At 40.6% G+C, this 20,345-nt stretch overlaps 1 protein-coding gene across 1 annotated transcript in view; it reads right to left on the bottom strand.

Annotated features, from left to right (window-relative positions):
• The window catches only part of TEX11 (testis expressed 11), a 575,855-nt gene that overhangs the window by 72,380 nt on the left and 483,130 nt on the right, over positions 1 to 20,345 (bottom strand). Inside the window, exon 26 of the mRNA XM_033944972.1 lies at positions 5,845 to 5,994. Coding sequence (XP_033800863.1) covers positions 5,845 to 5,994 — 150 coding nt within the window. The remainder of the gene's footprint in view (positions 1 to 5,844; positions 5,995 to 20,345) is intronic.

Below are 20,345 nucleotides of genomic sequence, written 5' to 3'. Positions count from 1 at the left end.
TGGCCCATCCCTGGTAAAATTTTTGCAGCAGAGCACCCACTGGAGCCAAGGGAGGCACTGGCAAGGAGTCATTGGGTGGGCTGGGCAGCACAGGGATGACAGAGGAATCACCCCCCCCCCCCAGATGGGCCCCCCAAAAGGACTACATGCACTGAAACAACCCCGGGACACCCCGAAGGCTGGGAAGGAAGCAGCCCCTTGACCAGGGCAATATCTGCGAAACTCACGCAAACAACCCTGAGCAGCACCACCCCATGAGGTCGGACTGGCACGGTGCTCAGGCAAGCGAGGCACTTTAGAGTGTCAAGGTTTGAACTAACTTGTCCAAATCCTCTCTAAACAAAAAGGACCCCTGAAAGGGAAATTTTGTCAATTTAGTCTGATGCCGCATCAGCGGTCCAAGCACGAAGTCACAAGGTACGATGAGTGGCCATCCCGAGCAACATGACAGTTTCCAAAATAATAATAATTCCCCAATTTGAATAAAATAAAACAAAACATAACAGATGCATCAAACCGTTAAATTATAACAGACATCATATTAATATTTTCCATTTCCAATTTTAGGTGTTCATAGGGATTTCACATCTATCTAAATATTCTTTTAACTTTCCTGCCTCTTCAAAACTTAAAAGTTTTATTGTCATGAGTCACTCGCATTGTAGCCGGGTATACTAATCCAAACCTAGCACCCATTGCTCTTAATTGTGGGCGTAAGTCCAATAATTGCTTTCTTTTATATGCAGTCTCCTTGGCGAAATCCGGAACTTTAAAAATCTTCGCATCTTGACACTTAAGATTTTTATGTTCCTTCGCTAACTTCAAAATTTCCATTACCTGCTGGTATCTAAGTATTTTACAGATTAAAAATCGCGGCCCCTTTTGACTGTTCAGTCTCTTCGTTGGAATTCTGTGCGTCCTTTCTATCTCCAACGGAAATTTACTTTGAAGTGGTAGAATTTTAGGCAAGAAATTAATCAAAAAAGCAATAGGATCATTCTTCTCTATCCCTTCTGGCAAGCCAATCACCCTCAAATTATTCCTCCTCTCAAGATTCGATAAGTCCACCAGATCCCTTCTTAATAATTCAATCTCTTTATGATCTTTTTTATACTGCATTATTTCTACTTCAGATTTTTCCACCCGTTTTTCTGTACAGTCCATTTTCAAATCCACTGCATTTAATCTCTTAGTCAAACACACCACCTCCCCTTTCACTTCTTTTATATCCTTTGAATTTTCTAAGACAATATCTTTTATATTTTGTATTTCTCTCATGAGATCCTTATTATCAACCTCATCCGATGGCAGCGGCACCAGCAGTGGAGAAGTCGTGTCAATTTTTGACCTTTTAACAGAGCCAGCTCCAGCCACTGAAGATTTACTTTGTCTTCCCAACGCCATTCTTATACTACTTATACCTCACTAAAATCGACTTTCTTTTAAACTTTTACAACTATTATTTTCATTCAAACTGCCTGACTCCACGGAGCAATTCCCTCACACAGCCATCTTCGTTTGCCTCGAAGCCACGCCCCCCGAATGACATTAGAATTGATTATACATGATCAACTATCTTCCCTTCATCTTATTTGTTTACATTTATAGGGTTGATATATGATTAAGGCCTTTCCATACCACAACTCCTTGGGTTTTGGACAGGTAGTGGGGACTTGGATTGGCCACCGTGAGAACAGGCTACTGGGCTTGATGGACCATTGGTCTGACCAAGTAAGGCTATTCTTATCAGACCACTTTATTATTGGCACTGACGCAATCTGCTTCATCAGCTTGTCTGTTGGGAAGCGAGAGATGCCAAAACTTCTGGGAAAATAAAGTGCCAATTCCTAAAGATATAGAAATATTGCATTTCCCAGCTTGCCCCAAGAAGGACATAGTTTGTTGCTTAAAGCTAGCATGAGTTAGGATTTGTTAAATAGTATTCATTTGCACAACACCTTGTATTTCAAATGTAGGTTTTGGAGGTAGGTGTGGGGATCAAGGATTGCTGAACATTGATGACAACATTGGTTTAGGATCTTGGCATCCCAAGTCCTCTAAATTTTCTTCACACTTCTACCTCTAACCCTCTGTTGTAGTTCGTTCCTATTTCTCCTACTGTAAACCGCGTCGAGCTCTACGAACGTGGAGATGATGCAGTATACAAACCTAAGGATTAGATTAGATTAGATTAAGAAATGAAGATTGTTGTGGTAAAGTACCTTACTCACTCACACCTGTTGCATATATAGAGGGGAGGGAGTGATTCCTGATCATCTAATGATGCTGGATGAGAAGTATCAATAAGTATCAATAAGATTTCATTGTTGTACCGTTCACAGGTATCAATAATATTGTTTAATATATAAAAAGGATATGGGGAAGGAGGGCGAGTGGGCTAATTTATAAAATACAGATGACTACAGTTCTATTTTTCTCTGGCAATGCTTTATTGTGTTGATGTTTTGTATTGTTATCAATAAAAATTGTTTTACACTAAAAATTAAAAAAGGTAACAAAAAGAACTTAAGCAATTAACTTAAAGAGGTTCAAATTCAGTGTGGTTTAAGTGGGCAGGAGAAGCTCCTCTCAGTTTAGCCATGTGAGTGCCGCATTGAAAATTGCTGGCACCTGCATAACCCCGGGCTTCTCCCATATAAGGAGCACACCTCAAACAGATGGTACTGGAGCCCACCAGGGTTCAGGCGATCCTGGACCTGTTGCTCACCAATGGTGACAATGTCACAAAGGTTTCGGTAGGTGAGGCTTTGGCCTCCAGTGACCACAACATGGTGTGGTTTCACCTCAGGAAGGGAGTCACTAGGTCAAATACATTGACAAAGGTCCTTAACTTTAAGGGAGCTAACTTCCAGAGCATGGAAGATTATGTCTATGAGGCACTGCAAAACCGGGACACAATAGACAGTGTGGAGGTAATGTTCTCGGCTCTGAAATCTACCCTGCAGGAAGCAACCAACCTCTAAATAAAGACTGTGAGTAAACGACGGAGAAATAACAGACCCCAATGGTTCTCCGCAGAGATCTCGGAACTAGTTAAGCAGAAGAAAAGAGCATTTGTATCCTACAAACAACGACCGGAAGCTAAAAAAGCCTAGCTGGTGAAATCTAGAACTGTTAAAACAGCAGTCAGGAATGCCAAACTCCAGATGGAAGAAAATATAGCTAGGCATGTAAACAAAAGGGATAAATCTTTTTTCAGGTATGTTAGCGACAGAAAAAGGAATACAGACGGGATTGTGCGCCTAAGGAAACCTGACGGTAACTATGTAGACTCGGACTCAGACAAAGCCGAACTACTCAATGGATACTTCTGCTCAGTCTTTACCTGTGAGGTTCTAGGATCCGGACTGCAGCCACAAACAAGGGAGTGCTCGGAGGATCCGTTCCGGGATTTTGAATTTACTACAAGCAATGTATACCATGAGCTATCGAGGTTAAAAGTGAACAAAGCAATGGGGCCGGATAATCTGCACCCCAGAGTACTTCGGGAACATAAGAACATAAGCAATGCCTCTGCTGGGTCAGACCTGAGGTCCATCCTGCCCAGCAGTCCGCTCACGCGGCGGCCCAACAGGTCCAGGACCTGAGCAGTAATCCTCTATTTATACCCTTCTATTCCCTTTTCCAGCAGGAAAATGTCCAATCCTCTCTTAAATCCCAGTACTGTATTCTGCCCTATAACGTCCTCTGGAAGCGCATTCCAAGTGTCCACCACACGTTGGGTAAAGAAGAACTTCCTGGCATTTGTATTGAATCTGTCCCCTTTCAACTTTTCCGAATGGTTATCTGTGCTTTTCAATCTTTCCCTAAACAAGGGAAAAGTCCCCTTGGACTGGAAAACTGCTAACGTCATTCCGCTCCACAAAAAGGGATGCAGGTCAGAGGCTGAAAATTACAGACCGGTGAGTCTCGCATCAATAGTGTGTAAACTTATGGAAACGTTGATTAAAAACAGATTGGATACGATTCTGAATGACGAGAAGTTGAGGGACCCTCAGCAGCAGGGGTTCACGAAGGGAAGATCTTGTCAATCCAATCTGATAAGCTTCTTTGACTGGGTAACGAAACAACTGAACAGGGGGAATCCCTGGATATCGTATATTGAGACTTCAGTAAGGCTTTTGATAATGTCCCACATCGTAGGTTATTAAACAAGATGAAAGTGATGGGATTAGGAGAAGCTTTGACTGCATGGGTTAAAGACTGGCTCAGTGGTAGACTTCAGAGGGTGGTGGTAAATGGTACCCCCTCAGAAACGTCGGCTGTGACCAGTGGAGTGCCACAGGGCTCGGTCTTGGGTCCGATACTGTTTAATATCTGCCTCAGGGACTTTGAGGTAAAATTACACTATTCGCCGATGACGCTAAGCTATGTAACGTGGTTGACAGCGCAACCATGCCCGACACTATGAGGCAGGACCTACTTTTACTGGAACAATGGTCTAAAACTTGGCAACTGAGCTTTAATGCCAAAAAGTGTAAGGTTATGCACCTTGGTAGCGGTAACCCCAGCAGAACATACACCCTGAATGGGGAAACCTTAACAAGAACTGTCGAAGAACGGGACCTGGGTGTAATCATTAGCGAAGATATGAAGACAGCCACTCAGGTGGAGAAAGCTTTGGCCAAGGCTAGACGAATGCTGGGTTGCATCTGAAGAAGTTTTGTCAGCTGAAAGCCTGAAGTCATAATGCCATTGTACAGGTCCATGGTGAGACCTCATCTGGAGTACTGTGTTCAGTTTTGGAGGCTACATTATCAAAAAGACGTGAAGAGAATGGAATTGGTCCAGCGAATGGCCACCAAGATGGTCTCAGGACTCAAGGATCTCCCATATGAAGAGTGTCTAAGCAGGCTGCAGCTATATTTTCTCGAAGAATGCAGTGAGGGGGGATACATGATAGAGATGTTCAAATATCTTACAGGCCGTATCAAGGTGGAGGAAAATATCCTTTTTCTTACAGGTCCCACGGCAACAAGAGGGCATCCGCTCAAACTTAAGGGTGGGAGATTTCATGGTGACATCAGGAAATACTTCTTCACCGAAAGGGTGGTTGATCGTTGGAATGGCCTTCCACATCAGGTAGTTGAGGCCAGCAACGTGCTCGACTTCAAGAAACGATGGGATAAACATGTGGGTTCACTTCGGGGAATTGCTTAGGGGAGTGTTCTTTTAAGGGGAGGGTTCTTTTGAGTGGGCAGACATGTTGGACCGACGGCCCTTTTCTGCCGTCATATTCTATGTTTCTATGTTGCTCTCTAAGCTGTCCCTGACTTGACCACTTATTTTTGGTGGTGGTCAGAGGCAATATTCAACAGTTCAGCCTGTTTTAGTGCCACTGAATATAGGGGGATAGGTAGTGGCAGGCAATGAAAGCAGGCAACAGTCTCTCCTACTCACTTAAATCACTTTGAATACTGGCCAGATGGCTTTTTTTTTTTCTTTTCCCCCATTTCCTGCTCTGGTAAACTAGATGGACCTTGTGGGTCCTTATCTGCAGTTATTTACTGTATTTTGTTTGTATGTTTCCCCTTTCCCCCTATTTCTTTTACCTATGTTTTCCTAGGTCCACTAAATCCCCTGAAGCAAGCTATTCACTGAAATATGCTGCATGCAAACTTCATTTGTGGCCATTTTTTATGTCTAGTTATTCATATCCAGATTGTCTATTTATGTATTTTATTTTGATTTTTATATAATGAATTTAGATTTTTGGGTTAGTTTGCTGAACTGGTTGATTTATAATCTTTTACTAATTTATATGACTATTTGTACTTGCTCTAGTTTGCTGTGCCTAAAACCTAAAGAATTAAAATAAATTACATGCAATAGTCTCCAATGTCTTGGTGTCTAATTGTGGCAGCTCCCATATGGACTCCAAAAGCGAATCCAGGATTGGATCATTCAGTTTTGCTCTTGCTTCAAACTCATAAAGCAGCAAAAGAACTTCCGTAGGGTCTCTGGAGAAATCCCCTGACATGGAGAAGATGACATAGAGAAGAGAGAGAGACATAAAAAAAGATAAAAGATTAACAGATTAAAATAAAAGATTTCACAAAAAATGTTTAGACAGTAGAGACTTCTAATGGTTCTATTAATTACAGTATATGTAACCTTGTCTGCTAGAAATTGAAGGGCTATTTCCAAAACCCTCCGAGTCCAATGCAACTCATATGGACTTAGGCCCAGATGCACAAAGCTCTAACACCATGGTAAAAAATATCATGGTGGGAGCAATTTTTCTTTCCAAGTTTCCAAGTTTATTAGATAGTTTGATTTATCGCCTATTCAAAATTCTAGGCGATGTACAAATAGTTCAAAAATTTAGGTAACATATCATTCAAACATACAATAATTTGGGTAAAAAAAAGTAAACTTATTTAAACATATAACAATACATTTAGGAGATATTTCTACGTATAATAATAAAACAAAAGGGAAGTTATTTAATGGTTACATTCATTGTTAAATTCAATAATTCAAGGGAAGTACATTAGGAAGGGAGACAATGACGATTACCAAAGATAGTTAGATTGGCTATGCGGAAGATTTTAATCATTAAAAGCATCTATAAATAGAAAACTTTTAAGTTTGGTCTTAAATTTTTCTAAGTTTTTTTCTTGTCTTAAGTAGAGTGGAAGATCATTCCAGGACTGAGGGGCTGTTATAGAAAAGATTGTATTGCTCCTTGTGTTAATAACTTTTAATGAGGGGATAGCTAATAGATGTTGATCTTGTGATCTAAGAGATCTAGAGGTAGTATAAGGTATTAAGACTCTAAAAATAAAGGCAGGAGCTTTGAATTCTAAAGCTTTGAAGGTAAGTAAGCATTGTTTATATATAATGCGGTGTGCTACTGGAAGCCAGTGTGCCTTCTTGAGTAAAGGTGAGACATGATCAAATTATATGCATGCTATTTGTGCAGAGAATCACCAGTAAAAGGGTAGAGGAACTGTGCCTGGTGCTTGCTCTGAAGAGCAATCACTAAGTATAGCTCCTCCCTCCTGTCAAGCAACTTTCTCTGCTCCAATCAACTGAGCTGCAACACTCCACAAGGCCGCTGGTGGCTTCAAGGCTTCCCCTGCTTCTTAGCTGTTTGGGACAGGAAGAGCAGCTTTTTTTTTTTTTTTAGCAGCCTTGTTTAAATGTCTTTATTGAATTTCATAAAATACAATAATTCAACACAGCAATTAATCTAATGACATTTAAGCCCTTCCCCCCCATCAAAATTGTAAAAGTAGATGAATTGAGAGTACAAACCAGAAAGACAAGTCCATTAGCATGTATTCTACAATATTCATCTAAAAGAGCCCAAACCCTCTTAAAATATCAAACTGAACATCACCTAACAGCAGCTACTTCTTCATATTTACGTGAAAGACAGACTCCCGCCCACCATGCAAGAAAAGAAAGAACTGTACGATTTTTACATTCTGATAAAACATGCTGACTTGCTAGACCCATAAAAACATCAAATAATTTTTTAACTAAATGCAATAAGATAGCAGAACACAAAATGACAATTTCATAAACCAGCTCTATACAGAATCCAAAGATTTCTTGCACTCATTGCCAGACTTCATCCCAAAACATTTTAACAGCATGGCATCCAAATAACATATGATAAAATGCACCTACATCAGTTTTACATTACATTATTGATTTCTATTCCGCCAATACCTTGCGGTTCAAGGCGGATTACATAAAAGTTTTCAGAAATTACATAAAAGTTTACAGGAATAGCATATGAGATGTTGTAAGAGTTACATATGAATTACCAAAGAGTTGTCGAGATCTCAAGGTGATAAATGTTTGGGTAATAAGAATTACCAGAGAGTTGTCGAGATCTAAGGTGGTAAGTGTTGGGTAAATAGAGGCATTTAGCATTATTTGGGTAGCTGGGGGCATATTAGAGTATATTAAGGGTATAGAGTGGGTAGGTGGGGTTTGGGTAGGAACTGGTTGTGTTGGATAGGTTTTATGTATTCTTTGAAGAGTAGGGTTTTAGTATCTTTCTTGAATGTTTTGTAGTCTGTGGTCGATGACAACAGAGTGGTGATTTGTCTGTCCAGTTTAGCTGCTTTGGTGGCTATTAGGTTGTCATATAATTTTCCTTGTTTAACATTTTTGGTTGGTGGGTGTGTGAATAGTGAGTGGGGTCTCCTGTGCCTGGTTGAGGTGGATTGGGTTAGTCGGTTATTCCAGTAGGTTGGGCTTTCTCTGTTAATAGCTTTGAATAGTAGACAGTAGAATTTGAAGTGTACTCTAGCTTGTATTGAGAGCCAGTGAGAGTCATGGTATGCTTCTGTGATGTGGTCATATTTTTTCAATTAGTAGTCCAGCATAAATTAGATCCATGCGCTGACAGTCTGGAGACTCTATAAGGTGTCCAATATGCTCGGTCAGCAACATAGAATAAAGATTGTGTTAATGATGCTGATGGAGTATGTCGACATACCTTTCTCCAGAAAACTGTCCATAAAACATCATTGATTTCCATTCGGAAATCATGTTCCCACCACTGCTACAGAGTAATACATGTATTTAATCTCTTAAATTTAAATTTTTGATAAACTGAATAGGCTCTTTTTGATTGCCTAATGAGACCTACACAAAAATTATGTAAGCCCACATCCCTGGTATTTATCAGACCTTTGCAACATGACTTTGCCAAACAATGTTTTAACTGCAACCATTTTAAAAATTGTGTAGCAGGTAAATGATAATCAAAACATAGATCCTCAAACATTTTAAAGTTATTACCCTGATATAACTGATTGACAGACCAAATCCCTCTCTATTTCAATTCAGCCCAATTAATAAGTCAGCTCTTGAATTTTGATTTCTGGATTGAACGAAATGGAAATGCACTCAGAGGCAGGCCACAAAAGTCTTAAATAGTTAGCCATAGTTCATAACACGGGAGGTATGGCTTATAAGACCAAGGATTATGGTACTGCCTGCTGAAGCTGCATAGTCAACAGCCCACATAAAGGGAATGGGGCAGCAATCTCTCTTTCCAATAATAGCCACTTTGGTACATCAGGATCAAATGCTTGAGTAAACCAATAGAAAGCAAAAGCTACTAGAAAAGTGGAACGATATAATTTAAAATCTGGAAAATTAATTCCATCAAAGTCTCTTTGCATTTTCAGGGGATTTTTTTTTTTAGAGCAATGCGCAGGGGCTTCCCTTTCTATAAAAAGTGAAGGATTTCACTCTCCATAGATTTATAAAAAGCATCAGGAAACAGGACAGGCACCATACTTAATATATAATTCACCTTAGGAGTCAGTACCAACTTAATTGCTTTCAGCCTTCTACACCTAAACAGGTATAAAGAGGACCATAGTAACATAGTAGAAGACAGCAGACAAAGACCCAAATGGTCCATCCAGTCTGCCCAACCTGATTCAATTTAAATTTTTTTAATTTTTTTTCTTCGCTATTTCTGGGTAAGAATCCAAAGCTCTACCTGATACTGTGCTTGGGTTCCAACTGCCGAAATCTCCGTTAAAACCTACTCCAGCCCAATGACATGTATATCCTGGACATATGGATGATTCAACTGGACTTTACAGACCTAGATTTTCACTTGTGTATGCTGGACACTATGCTGGACACTACAGACATATTTTCCCATAGCCAGGTCCAGCCTGTACCTTGCTGTCTGTAATCATCTTCAGCCTTTGCAATGCTAACAATGACGTTCTTGTTCCCTGCTGGAAGGATACCCCTTCAAGGTTCTGCTGAACTGTTATCAGTGCTTTGCTGAACTGTTATCAGTGCTGTATGACTTCATAGACTTCATATGCCAGACACCCTAGAAAGCCATAAAACTTTTATAATGAGCAAGGAGCTCTGCTCATGTGGGTGTAACGAGATGAAAGAACTTGGTACCAAACCATGGGTTTCCTGTCTCCCAACCAAGCTATGGGAGCCAGACAGCTGGATTGTTGAAAGGTCATCTTTCCTCCATAACATACGGGCAATACATACGGGCATAACATACGGGGAGCATATGAGTCGTATTCGGACAGGGGTGCAAGAAGCCCCCCTGGTTCAGCACTGGCAACAAGCAAATCATGCCGTGGAAGACCTCACATTTACTGTGTTGGACTACATATTTAGCCCCAGAGGTGGTGACATTGCCCGTATGTTATGGAGGAAAGAGTAAAAATGGATCTTTAACTTAAACTCCCTCCACCCGAATGGTCTTAATAATGAAATCGAATGGGCAGCATTTCTTTGATTTTGTTTGGCGTCATAGCTCTCTATCTACAGCAGTATTACATTGTTTCATGCTTCTGCAATGTGAATGAATGACGTCAGCACGTTCCCACGCTGGGATGTTCCCCTCCCCCTCTGGTTTAAAAGTCAGAGTGGGTGTCGGCGTTCTCCGTTGCATGGAACTTTTCATTTTTTGTGACCTGTATGTATTTTATTGTTCCTCTCTTCCCTGTCAGCTGTTAATATTTTAAACTTTTGCACAGGTACAGCAGTTTTTTGAGTTTCAGTGCTTGCATCTGGTGCATTTCACTTTCTTTTTGTTGTTGCAGTTCAGATTACAGTTAAAGAATTTATACATGACACGCATTTGTGAAAATATTTAACTTTCGGTTGGCGGGGTCTCCTGAAGCAGACGCCAAAACGGGGCCGCGTCGGGACCCTGAGAAGTTGTATTTTTGCAGCTAAGTACATTCTTATACTTCCAGTACAACCTGAATGCAATTACACCTTTTTTTGCACTCTTTAAAAGTTTTGAAAGCAGTATCGTTTTAAGTGTTGAATACAGTTACTAATCTACTTTTACCATCAAGAGTTGGACCCGTTTACTAAATATCATGCTATGATTGGATGAAAAACTCTTAATCCAAGAGGGGGTAACCTCCCCCTCTCCAGAGTTACAAGTCTCTGAGCTATGTTACAGCACAACGGGTCTTTCTCATATGTTGTTTTCTTGAAACAGCAGAATGCTGATATATATTATATACAAGAGACGCACCTATCAATGGTGGAGTCAAAAAAGTTGGAAGGGGGTTGGGTAAAGCAGAGTTTTTTGCCCCTGCACTAGGCAAAAAAGCTGGAGTTGCCATATTAATAAATAAAAGGTGTACAGCTAATTTTCAGTTGATTGATTCTGATCCCTTGGGTAGGTGGGTACATGTAAAATGAGCATGGGAAATAATATCTTGGATTTGTTTAATGTGTATGCCCCAAATACGAATCAAAGTGAATTTTTTAGGAAGTTACAACAATTATTACTCCCAGTGGCTGCTTCTAATTTAGTAGTGGCTGGAGATTTCAATGCTGTTATAGATCCATTAATGGATAAAAAAACCAAGTAAAGTTATGAAGTCCTTAGTGTTAGATAATTTGGTGCAATCTTGTGATTTGAAAGATATATGGCGGATACTTCATTTTAATGAACGGGAATTTTCTTTTTGTTCACAAGTTCATAAGTCCTTTTCAAGAATAGATTATATTTTTGTTTCAAATCAAATAGCAAAACAAGTGACAAAAGCATCTATAGACCCTATCATTTTGTCTGATCATGGGGGTGTATGGATTGAATTTAAATTTGAAGAACAAGAGTATAGCAGGTCTGTTTGGAGATTCGATAATACATTGATTGCAGATTTAAAATTCCTTGAAGAATTTAAATTAAAAATGATTGAATTTTTTAAAATTAATACCTCAGAAGAAATTACCATAGAAACATTAAGGGATGATCATGTAACACCCTTTCTCATAGACTCGCAGTGGCTTCCCATTAATCAACGTATAACATATAAAATATTGCTTCAAGTATTTAAGACATTATCTACTAACCAACCTCAATTTATTGACCGACTACTAATACCATATAACACAACTCGTTCTCTTCGTTCCACAACTCAAGGATTGCTTATGGTTCCTTCCTTAAAAATTATCGGAACCAGACGTCATGATATATTCTCAGTAATGGCTCCTCTTACCTGGAATTCCTTGCCTTTATACATAAGAGAAACAAAAGATCTCAAAATATTTAAAACCTTTTTAAAAACTTTTCTTTTTAAAGCTGCTTTTAACCTTTAAACGAAAAATATATATATATTTTTTTCTCTTCCTTAATAATTTTTTATCCCTAACCTCATGTTTTTTTCCCTGTTGGCTTTTCCTTTCTTCTCATCTGAAGAACAACAATTGTAACTTTTACCCTCCCTTTTTTTCCCATATGTACCTGAGTAAGTTTGTCTTGTCAGTCGGTTTGTTTCCCTCTTTTAAAAATTGTACAACGTACTTTTTATTGTAATTCGCTTAGTATGTAATAAGCAATTCATCAAATCTGATTAAACTTGAAACTTGATGCATTTAAGGCTACCATGAGAGGAAATATTATTTCATATTCAGCATATATTAGAAAACAACTTAAAAAAAAATTTCTGATTTGGAAAAAGAAATTAACTATTTGGAAGCTAAATTAGTTGATAAATGGGAGCAAAGTACCCAAAGGGTAAATATAATGAGATATCATCCAAATTTGTAAGGAATGATTTGTTTTCCCAAGAAACTTTATATTATGAAAGTTCAAATAAGGTGGGAAGATTATTGGCAAATTATCTTAAAGCGAAGAAAAGAAGAACAAAAATTATTGCAATAAAGGATGAGAAAGGAGAGATACATACTAGAATTGGAAACATTTTAAGTCAATTTCTAAATTTTTATAAAGACCTATATTCTTCTGAGCCTTATGAAAATAGAGAAAAAGATGGTGTAGACTTTTTGAACCTAATTGAGGGGCCGAAAATTCCTGAGCATATAAAAAAAAAGTTTAGAGGAGCCTATATCATTAAAAGAATTAGAAACAGCGTTGAAATCTCTTATGAGTTGGATCCACTTCAGGTGGTGATGATTTCATGGTAGAATTTTATAAATCATTTCAAATTACTCTATTATCTCGTTTATTAAAATTATATCAGTCTCAACTAAATAAAGGTTGCATTGCAGGTACTAGGGCAGAATCATTGACTATAGTTTTGCCAAAGCCAAACAGGGACATTTGGAGCATTGAGATAAAACATCAAATTACTACATCTCAATGGCCACGAATTTGGTCTTGGAGAATGAAATGTACGGTGTCTGCATCTATGAGACAAACTTGGTTTTTCCTTTTACTTAGAGCATTTTGGACCCCAGTTAGATTACAAAAGTTAGATAGCTCTAAGTCTAATAGATGCTGGCATTGTAATCTGGAAGCAGGGACTTTAGATCACTTAATATTCTATTGTCCCTGTATCATGGCCTTTTGGAAATCAATTTGGTCTCAAATTAATTGTTTACTAGAAAACCATGTAGCATTATCATATGATACAATTATGTTTGGTATGTCAATGAGAACAAAGAGTCAAATTTCATCAAGCAACAATAAACTTTTATTGATTATGACAGGAGTCGCCATACAACATATCACCAGTAATTGGAAAAATTACAGTAGACTTAACTATACCTTCTGGTGGAATTCGTTGTGTCACATTTACAAAATGGAAAGAACAATTGCCATACAAAAAGGGAATTATAATAATTTTAAAAAGATTTGGGGGCCATTGACAAGTTATTGTAATGATTAGACACCATTTTCCTCTGAAAGTACATTTATACATAGGGGGGTGGGGGATGGTATAAAGTTCTATTAAAGGTTTAATCAATAGATAAGAATATAATATTTATATATTTTTTGATTAAAATATTTGAAGGTAGGGTGGGTGGGGGGTATAAATTTATGTATTTATGATGTTATTATAAGGAAATTCAAGTGATGTATTCAAGTTTTAACTGATATATTATTGTGTACTTGATGTAAGATGGAAAAATGAATAAAGAATTTGAAAAAGAAAAAGAAAAGGGTGTCCATTGGGTAGCAGAAGGGAGTCGGCATCCCTCCTGCTGTTTTGTTTTGGGGGGGAAGTCAGAGTGTTACAGATGGCAGGAGGAAGTGGGAATCCCTCCTTTTGGTTGTTTTTTTTTTTTGGGGGGGGGAGTTGGGAGTGTTACAGTTAGCAGGAGATAGTGGGAATCACTCCTGCCATAGGCTGCGGGCATTGGCGTGCAGGGGGGGGGACTTTGGCACGGGTTAAAAACATGGGCTGGCAATACATTTTTCTTGTTTTATATATTCTGCAAAAGCGCATTGTCAACCAGTGGTTTTAAAGGGCAGAAGAGAGCAGGAGAGTCGGTAAGGAAGTGAAGCGAAACTGACAGGGTTGACGGTCAGTCTAGAAGCCTAGATTGATAGGCTTAGAAACAATAAATCCTTGGGACGGGATGGCATCCACCCAAGGGTAATCAAGGAACTGAAAGGGATTATAGCGGGCCGCATTGATGTTGAGGAAGAAATCTTTTGTCTTACAGGTCACACGGCGACAAAAGGGCATTCACTAAAACTCAGGGGGGAAGATTTCATGGGGACATCAGGAAGTATTTCTTCACCAAAAGGGTAATTGATCGATGGAATGGTCTTCCACGTCAGGTAGTCAAGGCCAGTACCACGCTCGACTTCAAGGGACGATGGGACAGACAGGTGGGGTCGCTCCAGAGGAATGCTTAAAAGATGGATTCTCAAAGGAGGGAAGGTTCTTGTGTGGGCAGACTTGTTGGGCCTTCGGCCCTTTTCTGCTGTCATACTCTGTTTCTATAGCTGAACTGCTTCAACTAATAGCCAAGGAACTGAAAGGGTTATAGCTGAACTGCTTCAACTAATAGCCAATCTGTTGATCAAATCAGGAAGGATTCCGGAAGACTGGAAAGTGGTGAATGTTATGCTGATCTTCAAGAAAGGTTCGACGGGAGATCCAGGAAACTACAGACCAGTGAGTCTGACTTCAGTACCGGGAAAGATGGTAGAGGCGCTGATAAAGGACCGCATTATTGATCACCATGACACAATCTGATGAGGACCAGCCAGCATGGCTTCAGCAAAGAAAGATCTTGCTTGAACATAAGAATTGCCGCTGCTGGGTCAGACCAGTGGTCCATCATTCCTAGCAGTCCGCTCATGCAGCGGCCCTTTGGTCAAAGAACAGTGCTCTAAATGAGTCCAGCCTCATTTGCATACATTCTGGTTTAGCAGGAACTTGTCCAACTTTGTCTTGAATCCCTGGAGGGTGTTTTCCCCTATAACAGACTCCGGAAGAGCGTTCCAGTTTTCTACCACTCTCTGGGTAAAGAAAAACTTCCTTACATTTGTACAGAATCTATCCCCTTTTAACTTTAGAGAGTACCCTCTCGTTCTCCCTTCCTTGGAGAGGGTGAACAACCTGTCTTTATCTAATAAGTCTAGTCCCTTCAGAATTTTGAATGTTTCAATCATGTCCTCTCTCAGTCTCCTCTTTTCAAGGGAGAAGAGGCCCATTTTCTCCAATCTCTCACTGTACAGCAACTCCTCTAGCCCTTTAACCATTTTAGTCGCTCTTCTCTGGACCCTTTCGAGTAGTACCATGTCCTTCTTCATGTACTGCATCTCTTAGAGCACAGTTCTTCAACCGCCGGTCCGCGAACCGGTACCGGTCCGCAGGAAATTTTTGCCGGTCCACACAGGACCGGCAAGATTGACTCATTTGAACTTCCTGCCGGTCCGCGCAGGACCGGCAAGATCAGCATCGGAAGCGTGCGCTGGGCCGGAGAGATCTTGGGGAGCCTCCGACAGTGGCTTTCTCCCCTCTCTGCAGCTCTCCTTTACTTCCCAGCGCAGCGATTCACGAAGGCAGCCTCGGGGCTTTTGCTGAGTCGCGGCTGCCTCTGATGATGCAACTTCCTCTTTCCTCAGAGGCGGCGCGACCCAACAAAGGACCCGAGGCTGCCTTCGTGAATCGCTGCGCTGGGAAGTAAGAAGAGCTGCTGGGAGGGGAGAAAAACCACTATCAGTCTGGGAAGCTGCTGGGCAGGGGAAAAAAGGGACAGCTGCTACTGGAAAGGGAGAAGGAGAGATGCTTCTGGGAGGGGAGGAGGGAAAGGAATCTGGGAAGCTGCTGGGCCAGGAAAAAAAAGGACAGCTGCTACTGGAGAGGGAGAAGGAGAAGGAGAGATACTTCTGGGAGGGGAGGAGGGAAAGGAATCTGGGAAACTGCTGGGCAAGGAAAAAAAGGTACAGCTGCTACTGGAGAGGGAGAAGGAGAGATGCTTCTGGGAGGGGAGGAGGGAAAGGAATCTGGGAAGCTGCTGGGCAAGGAAAAAAAGGGACAGCTGCTACTGGAGAGGGAGACGGAGAGATGCTGCTGGGAGGGGAGGAAGGGAAGAGAGTTACTGCTGGACAGGAGGAGGAGGGAAGGGAGAATGAAAAAAGGAAGGAAACAGCTGGCAGAGAGATTAGAGGAGGGGAAGGGGAGACACAGGCATGAGAAAGTAGAGAGATTGATGATAGGAAGGGGTCAGCAGAAAAATAAGCAGAGGGACAACGATGATAGATCTGGTGTAGGAGAGATAAAAATGAAGAGAGCAGTGAAGCTGGAATGAATCATGTAAATAGGAGAGAGGGGCACAAGCTGGATGGAAAGGGGAGAGGGACATAGAAAGAAGACAGATACCATATGGAAGGGGGAGAGGACAGATAGTGGATGGAAGGGGCAGATGCTGGACTGAAGAGACAGAGAGGGCATACGCTGGAAGGAAGAGAGTGAAAAAAAGATTGAAAGCAGAAACCAGAGACGACAAAAGGTAGAAAAAAATAATTTTATTTCTATTTTGTGATTAGAATATATCAGATTTGAAATATATATCCTGCTAGAGCTGGTGTTAGACATAACTGGGGACTGCAAAACCCAGGCAGTGCTTCTTTAGCTTTCAGCTGGCTTAGGGCGCTCTCTGACCAGGGGGCAGTTGCCCTAGTTGCACTCCCCTAAAACTATTCCTGTCATGTGTTACTTCAGTATTCTGTTAGCATGATATTTCTGTGTAGCATTCTGTAATAATTTGGCTTGTTCAGTTTTCTTGATAGAAGAGGGGATATATGTGAAGGGGAGGGGAGACAGGGGTTTTGTTGATCCTTGCTCTGAATTATTTGTATTTATAAAATGACAATTCTACAGAATATTGTTTCTTTTTATACTTTAATAAAATACATTCAATATAAAATCATAACTGAGGCTTGTGTGGATGGGATCAGATGATTTGTGGGGACCGAGCTCGCGGAGATGGGGCGGAAACGGGATTTTTAAATTTTAGTCCTAGTAGTTTGCCGGTCCACAAAATAATTATTTTTTTTCTGCCGGTCCACGGGTGTAAAAAGGTTGAAGAACACTGTCTTAGAGGGAGTAAACAGGCAGATAGACAAGGGTGACCTGGTCGACATTGTATGTCTGGATTTTCAGATGACATTCGACAAGGTCCCACATGAACGACTACTTCGAAAAATTGCAAGCCATGGAATCAAGGGTGATATACTCACGTGGATTAAAAACTCATTAGTGGATAGGATACAGAGAGTGGGGGTAAATGGACAATACTCAGACTGGAAAAGCATCAGAATGGAGTGCTGCAGGGTTCGGTGCTCGGGCCCATGCGCTTCAACATATTTATAAACGACCTGGAAATTGGTACAACGAGCGAGGTAATTAAATTTGCAGACAATACAAAGTTATTCAGAGTAGTGAGGACACAGAAGGATTGCGAAGACCTATAACACACTTGAAGAATGGGCCGTGAAATGGCAAATGAGGTTCAACGTGGATAAAGTGCAAGGTGATGCATGTCGGTAACAAAAATCTTAGCAAAATCAACTCGGATATGTGAAAATTCAATAATACTCAAATCTGCACTTTCACAGTAGCAAAAAATAATAAATCATGTGTCAGTGGACAGTGCTGCCTCAGTTCAAGTGAAGAGGAGTTTCAAAAAAAATGGAGGAAAAAGCCTCAGACTGGAGCCCTCCCACCACCACAATGGTGGTCCAAGGTGGTTAGACAATAACCTCACTGGCAAAAAACCTCCATTTGCACTCCCCTTACATAAAAACTTTAGGCAGGGCTGTTTGTGCATACAAAGAAGATAGTAGAGATTGTCAACTTATCTTCGAATGATCGGTACACCGACGGTGGCTAGCGTTTCACAAATCTGCTGCCTCAGGGTGTAAAACGATCCGATCAAACTTTAAGTGGGACGCCCAAGGAGATGCGTTTCGGCGTCCCACTTAAAGTTTGATCGGAGTGCAAATGGAGGATTTTGCCAGTGAGGTTATTGTCTAACCACCTTGGACCACCATACTAATACCAATAACAAATGTGACCTCAACCAACTCAAAACATATCTTCTCCATCATGCTTGAAATAGAAAAATGGACTTTAAACTTCAAACTGAAATTAAACTCAGAAAAGACAAAGATTTTCCTTGCTAGCCCAAGCAAAAAAATCTCCGCAACTACAATATATGTAAACGGCCAAGATCACCCAGTACTAAAAACTATAAAAATACTGGGAGTCACCCTGGACACCCACCTGACCCTGACCGATCACATAAACTCGGTAACAAAAAAATGCTTCTTCATCCTTTGGAAACTGAAAACCATAAAAAAATACTTCGACCCGCTATTCTTCAGAATATTGGTACAATCACTGATTTTATCCACCCTGGACTACTGTAACATTGTCTACTTGGGAATACCTAAAAAAAAATGTGAGAAAACTGAGAATAGTTCAAAATACGGCCATCCGTCTAATATTCGGACTAAAAAAGAGCGATCATGTTAGTCCATTCTACAAACTCCTTCATTGGTTACCAATTGAAGCACGAATTCTATACAAATTCTCCTGCCTCTGCTATAAACTAATCTGGGGATTGGCCCCCAGCTACCTACTACCTCACTTCGAATTCCACTCCTCTATTAGGCCTACCAGAAACCGTAACCTCTTTACCTACCCAAATATCATAGGCTGTAGATATCGTACCTTCTTTGATAGAACATTCAAATTCCAAGCAGGCAGACTGCAAACTTGGATAGGCTACTTTACCGATGCCGCCAGAGAATCATATAGTATCTTTAGGAAAGAACTAAAAACCATCTTGTTTAAGAAATTTATAACCTAACCAGACTTCTCCCCTAAAATCGGAGCCTCCTCCCATCCCAAGGAATCCGTGTACCCCTTCTGCCAAAATTTCTACCTCTAATTGTTACCAGTTTTCCCACTGGTGCCCGTCCTTCGTTCAAATGTACCAAGTTAACAACTTACTTCTCAACATCTTATGTTATCTTTCTCACCTTTGCAGTCTTGCACCTTTGTAACTCAAAGCGCAATCTCCTTTCTCTTTCTCCTACTAATGCTCTGAATACCGTCGACTGTATAATGCTACTTATTGTGAAACCGTGTAATACACAGAACATGTAACTCTCCTGTTACTATCACTAGATGTTCAATGCTATACTCTGTAATTCGCTGTCTGTACAGTTTCTCTTCATTGTAAACCGCCTAGAAGTCGCAAGATTGTGGCGGTATATAAGAATAAAGTTATTATTATTATTATTATTATTAAAGTAAAAGGAGATAGATTCCGTACAAACATAAGGAAGTTCTTCTTCACCCAGAGAGTGGTAGAAATCTAGAACGCTCTTCCAGAGGCTGTTATAGGGGAAAGCACCCTCCAGGGATTCAAGACAAGGTTAGACAAGTTCCTGCTGAACCAGAACCTATGCAGGTAAGGCTAGACTCAAATAGGGCACTGGTCTTTGACCTAAGGGCCGCCGCGTGAGCGGACTGCTGGGCACGATGGACCACTGGTCTGACCCAAGCAGCGGCAATTCTTATGTTCTTACTTCAGATCGGCAAGCTCAATTGGTGTTCCTTCTTCTGTTTAGTGAATTGAGGGCTTCCTGCTTTTCATGCTGTTTCCCCTCATTTGCATGCGTGGATCGGATCAGGTTGGAGATTGATCGGCCAGGAGGTTAGTGAATCGGGTCAGGGTACGGTTGCAAAACCAGTAAAACTGGTTTTGCGATCATCAGGACACAATTGGAAGGTTTAGTGAATCTAGCCCTAAGTCCAGTATGATCCCATTACCAACTACTGGAACAGTTCTCCTTGTAGAGAATCCAGGATCTCCCTACTTCTAGAATACTCCGCAAAGGAAAACCCCAATCAACATCCTGCATGTTAAAATCACATATTAGCAAGACTTCCGCTTTTTTAGATATATTCTGAATGTCTACTATTAAATCTCTATCTACTTGACAAAACTCCTCCCCCTTGCATGTCTTCAGCTTCCCAACTGCATGCCCCTAGTTACCCTGGACACCTCTTTACTGTCTTATTTGACCAACTTATTTACACTCCAGCACCGACTCCTGCCAAGCCAATTTA

The sequence above is a fragment of the Geotrypetes seraphini genome, chromosome 5 (genome assembly GCF_902459505.1).
Source record: "Geotrypetes seraphini chromosome 5, aGeoSer1.1, whole genome shotgun sequence".
Lineage (NCBI taxonomy): Eukaryota > Metazoa > Chordata > Amphibia > Gymnophiona > Dermophiidae > Geotrypetes > Geotrypetes seraphini.
Note: the sequence above shows the minus strand (reverse complement) of the source record. Positions and strands in the feature narration are given on the sequence as shown.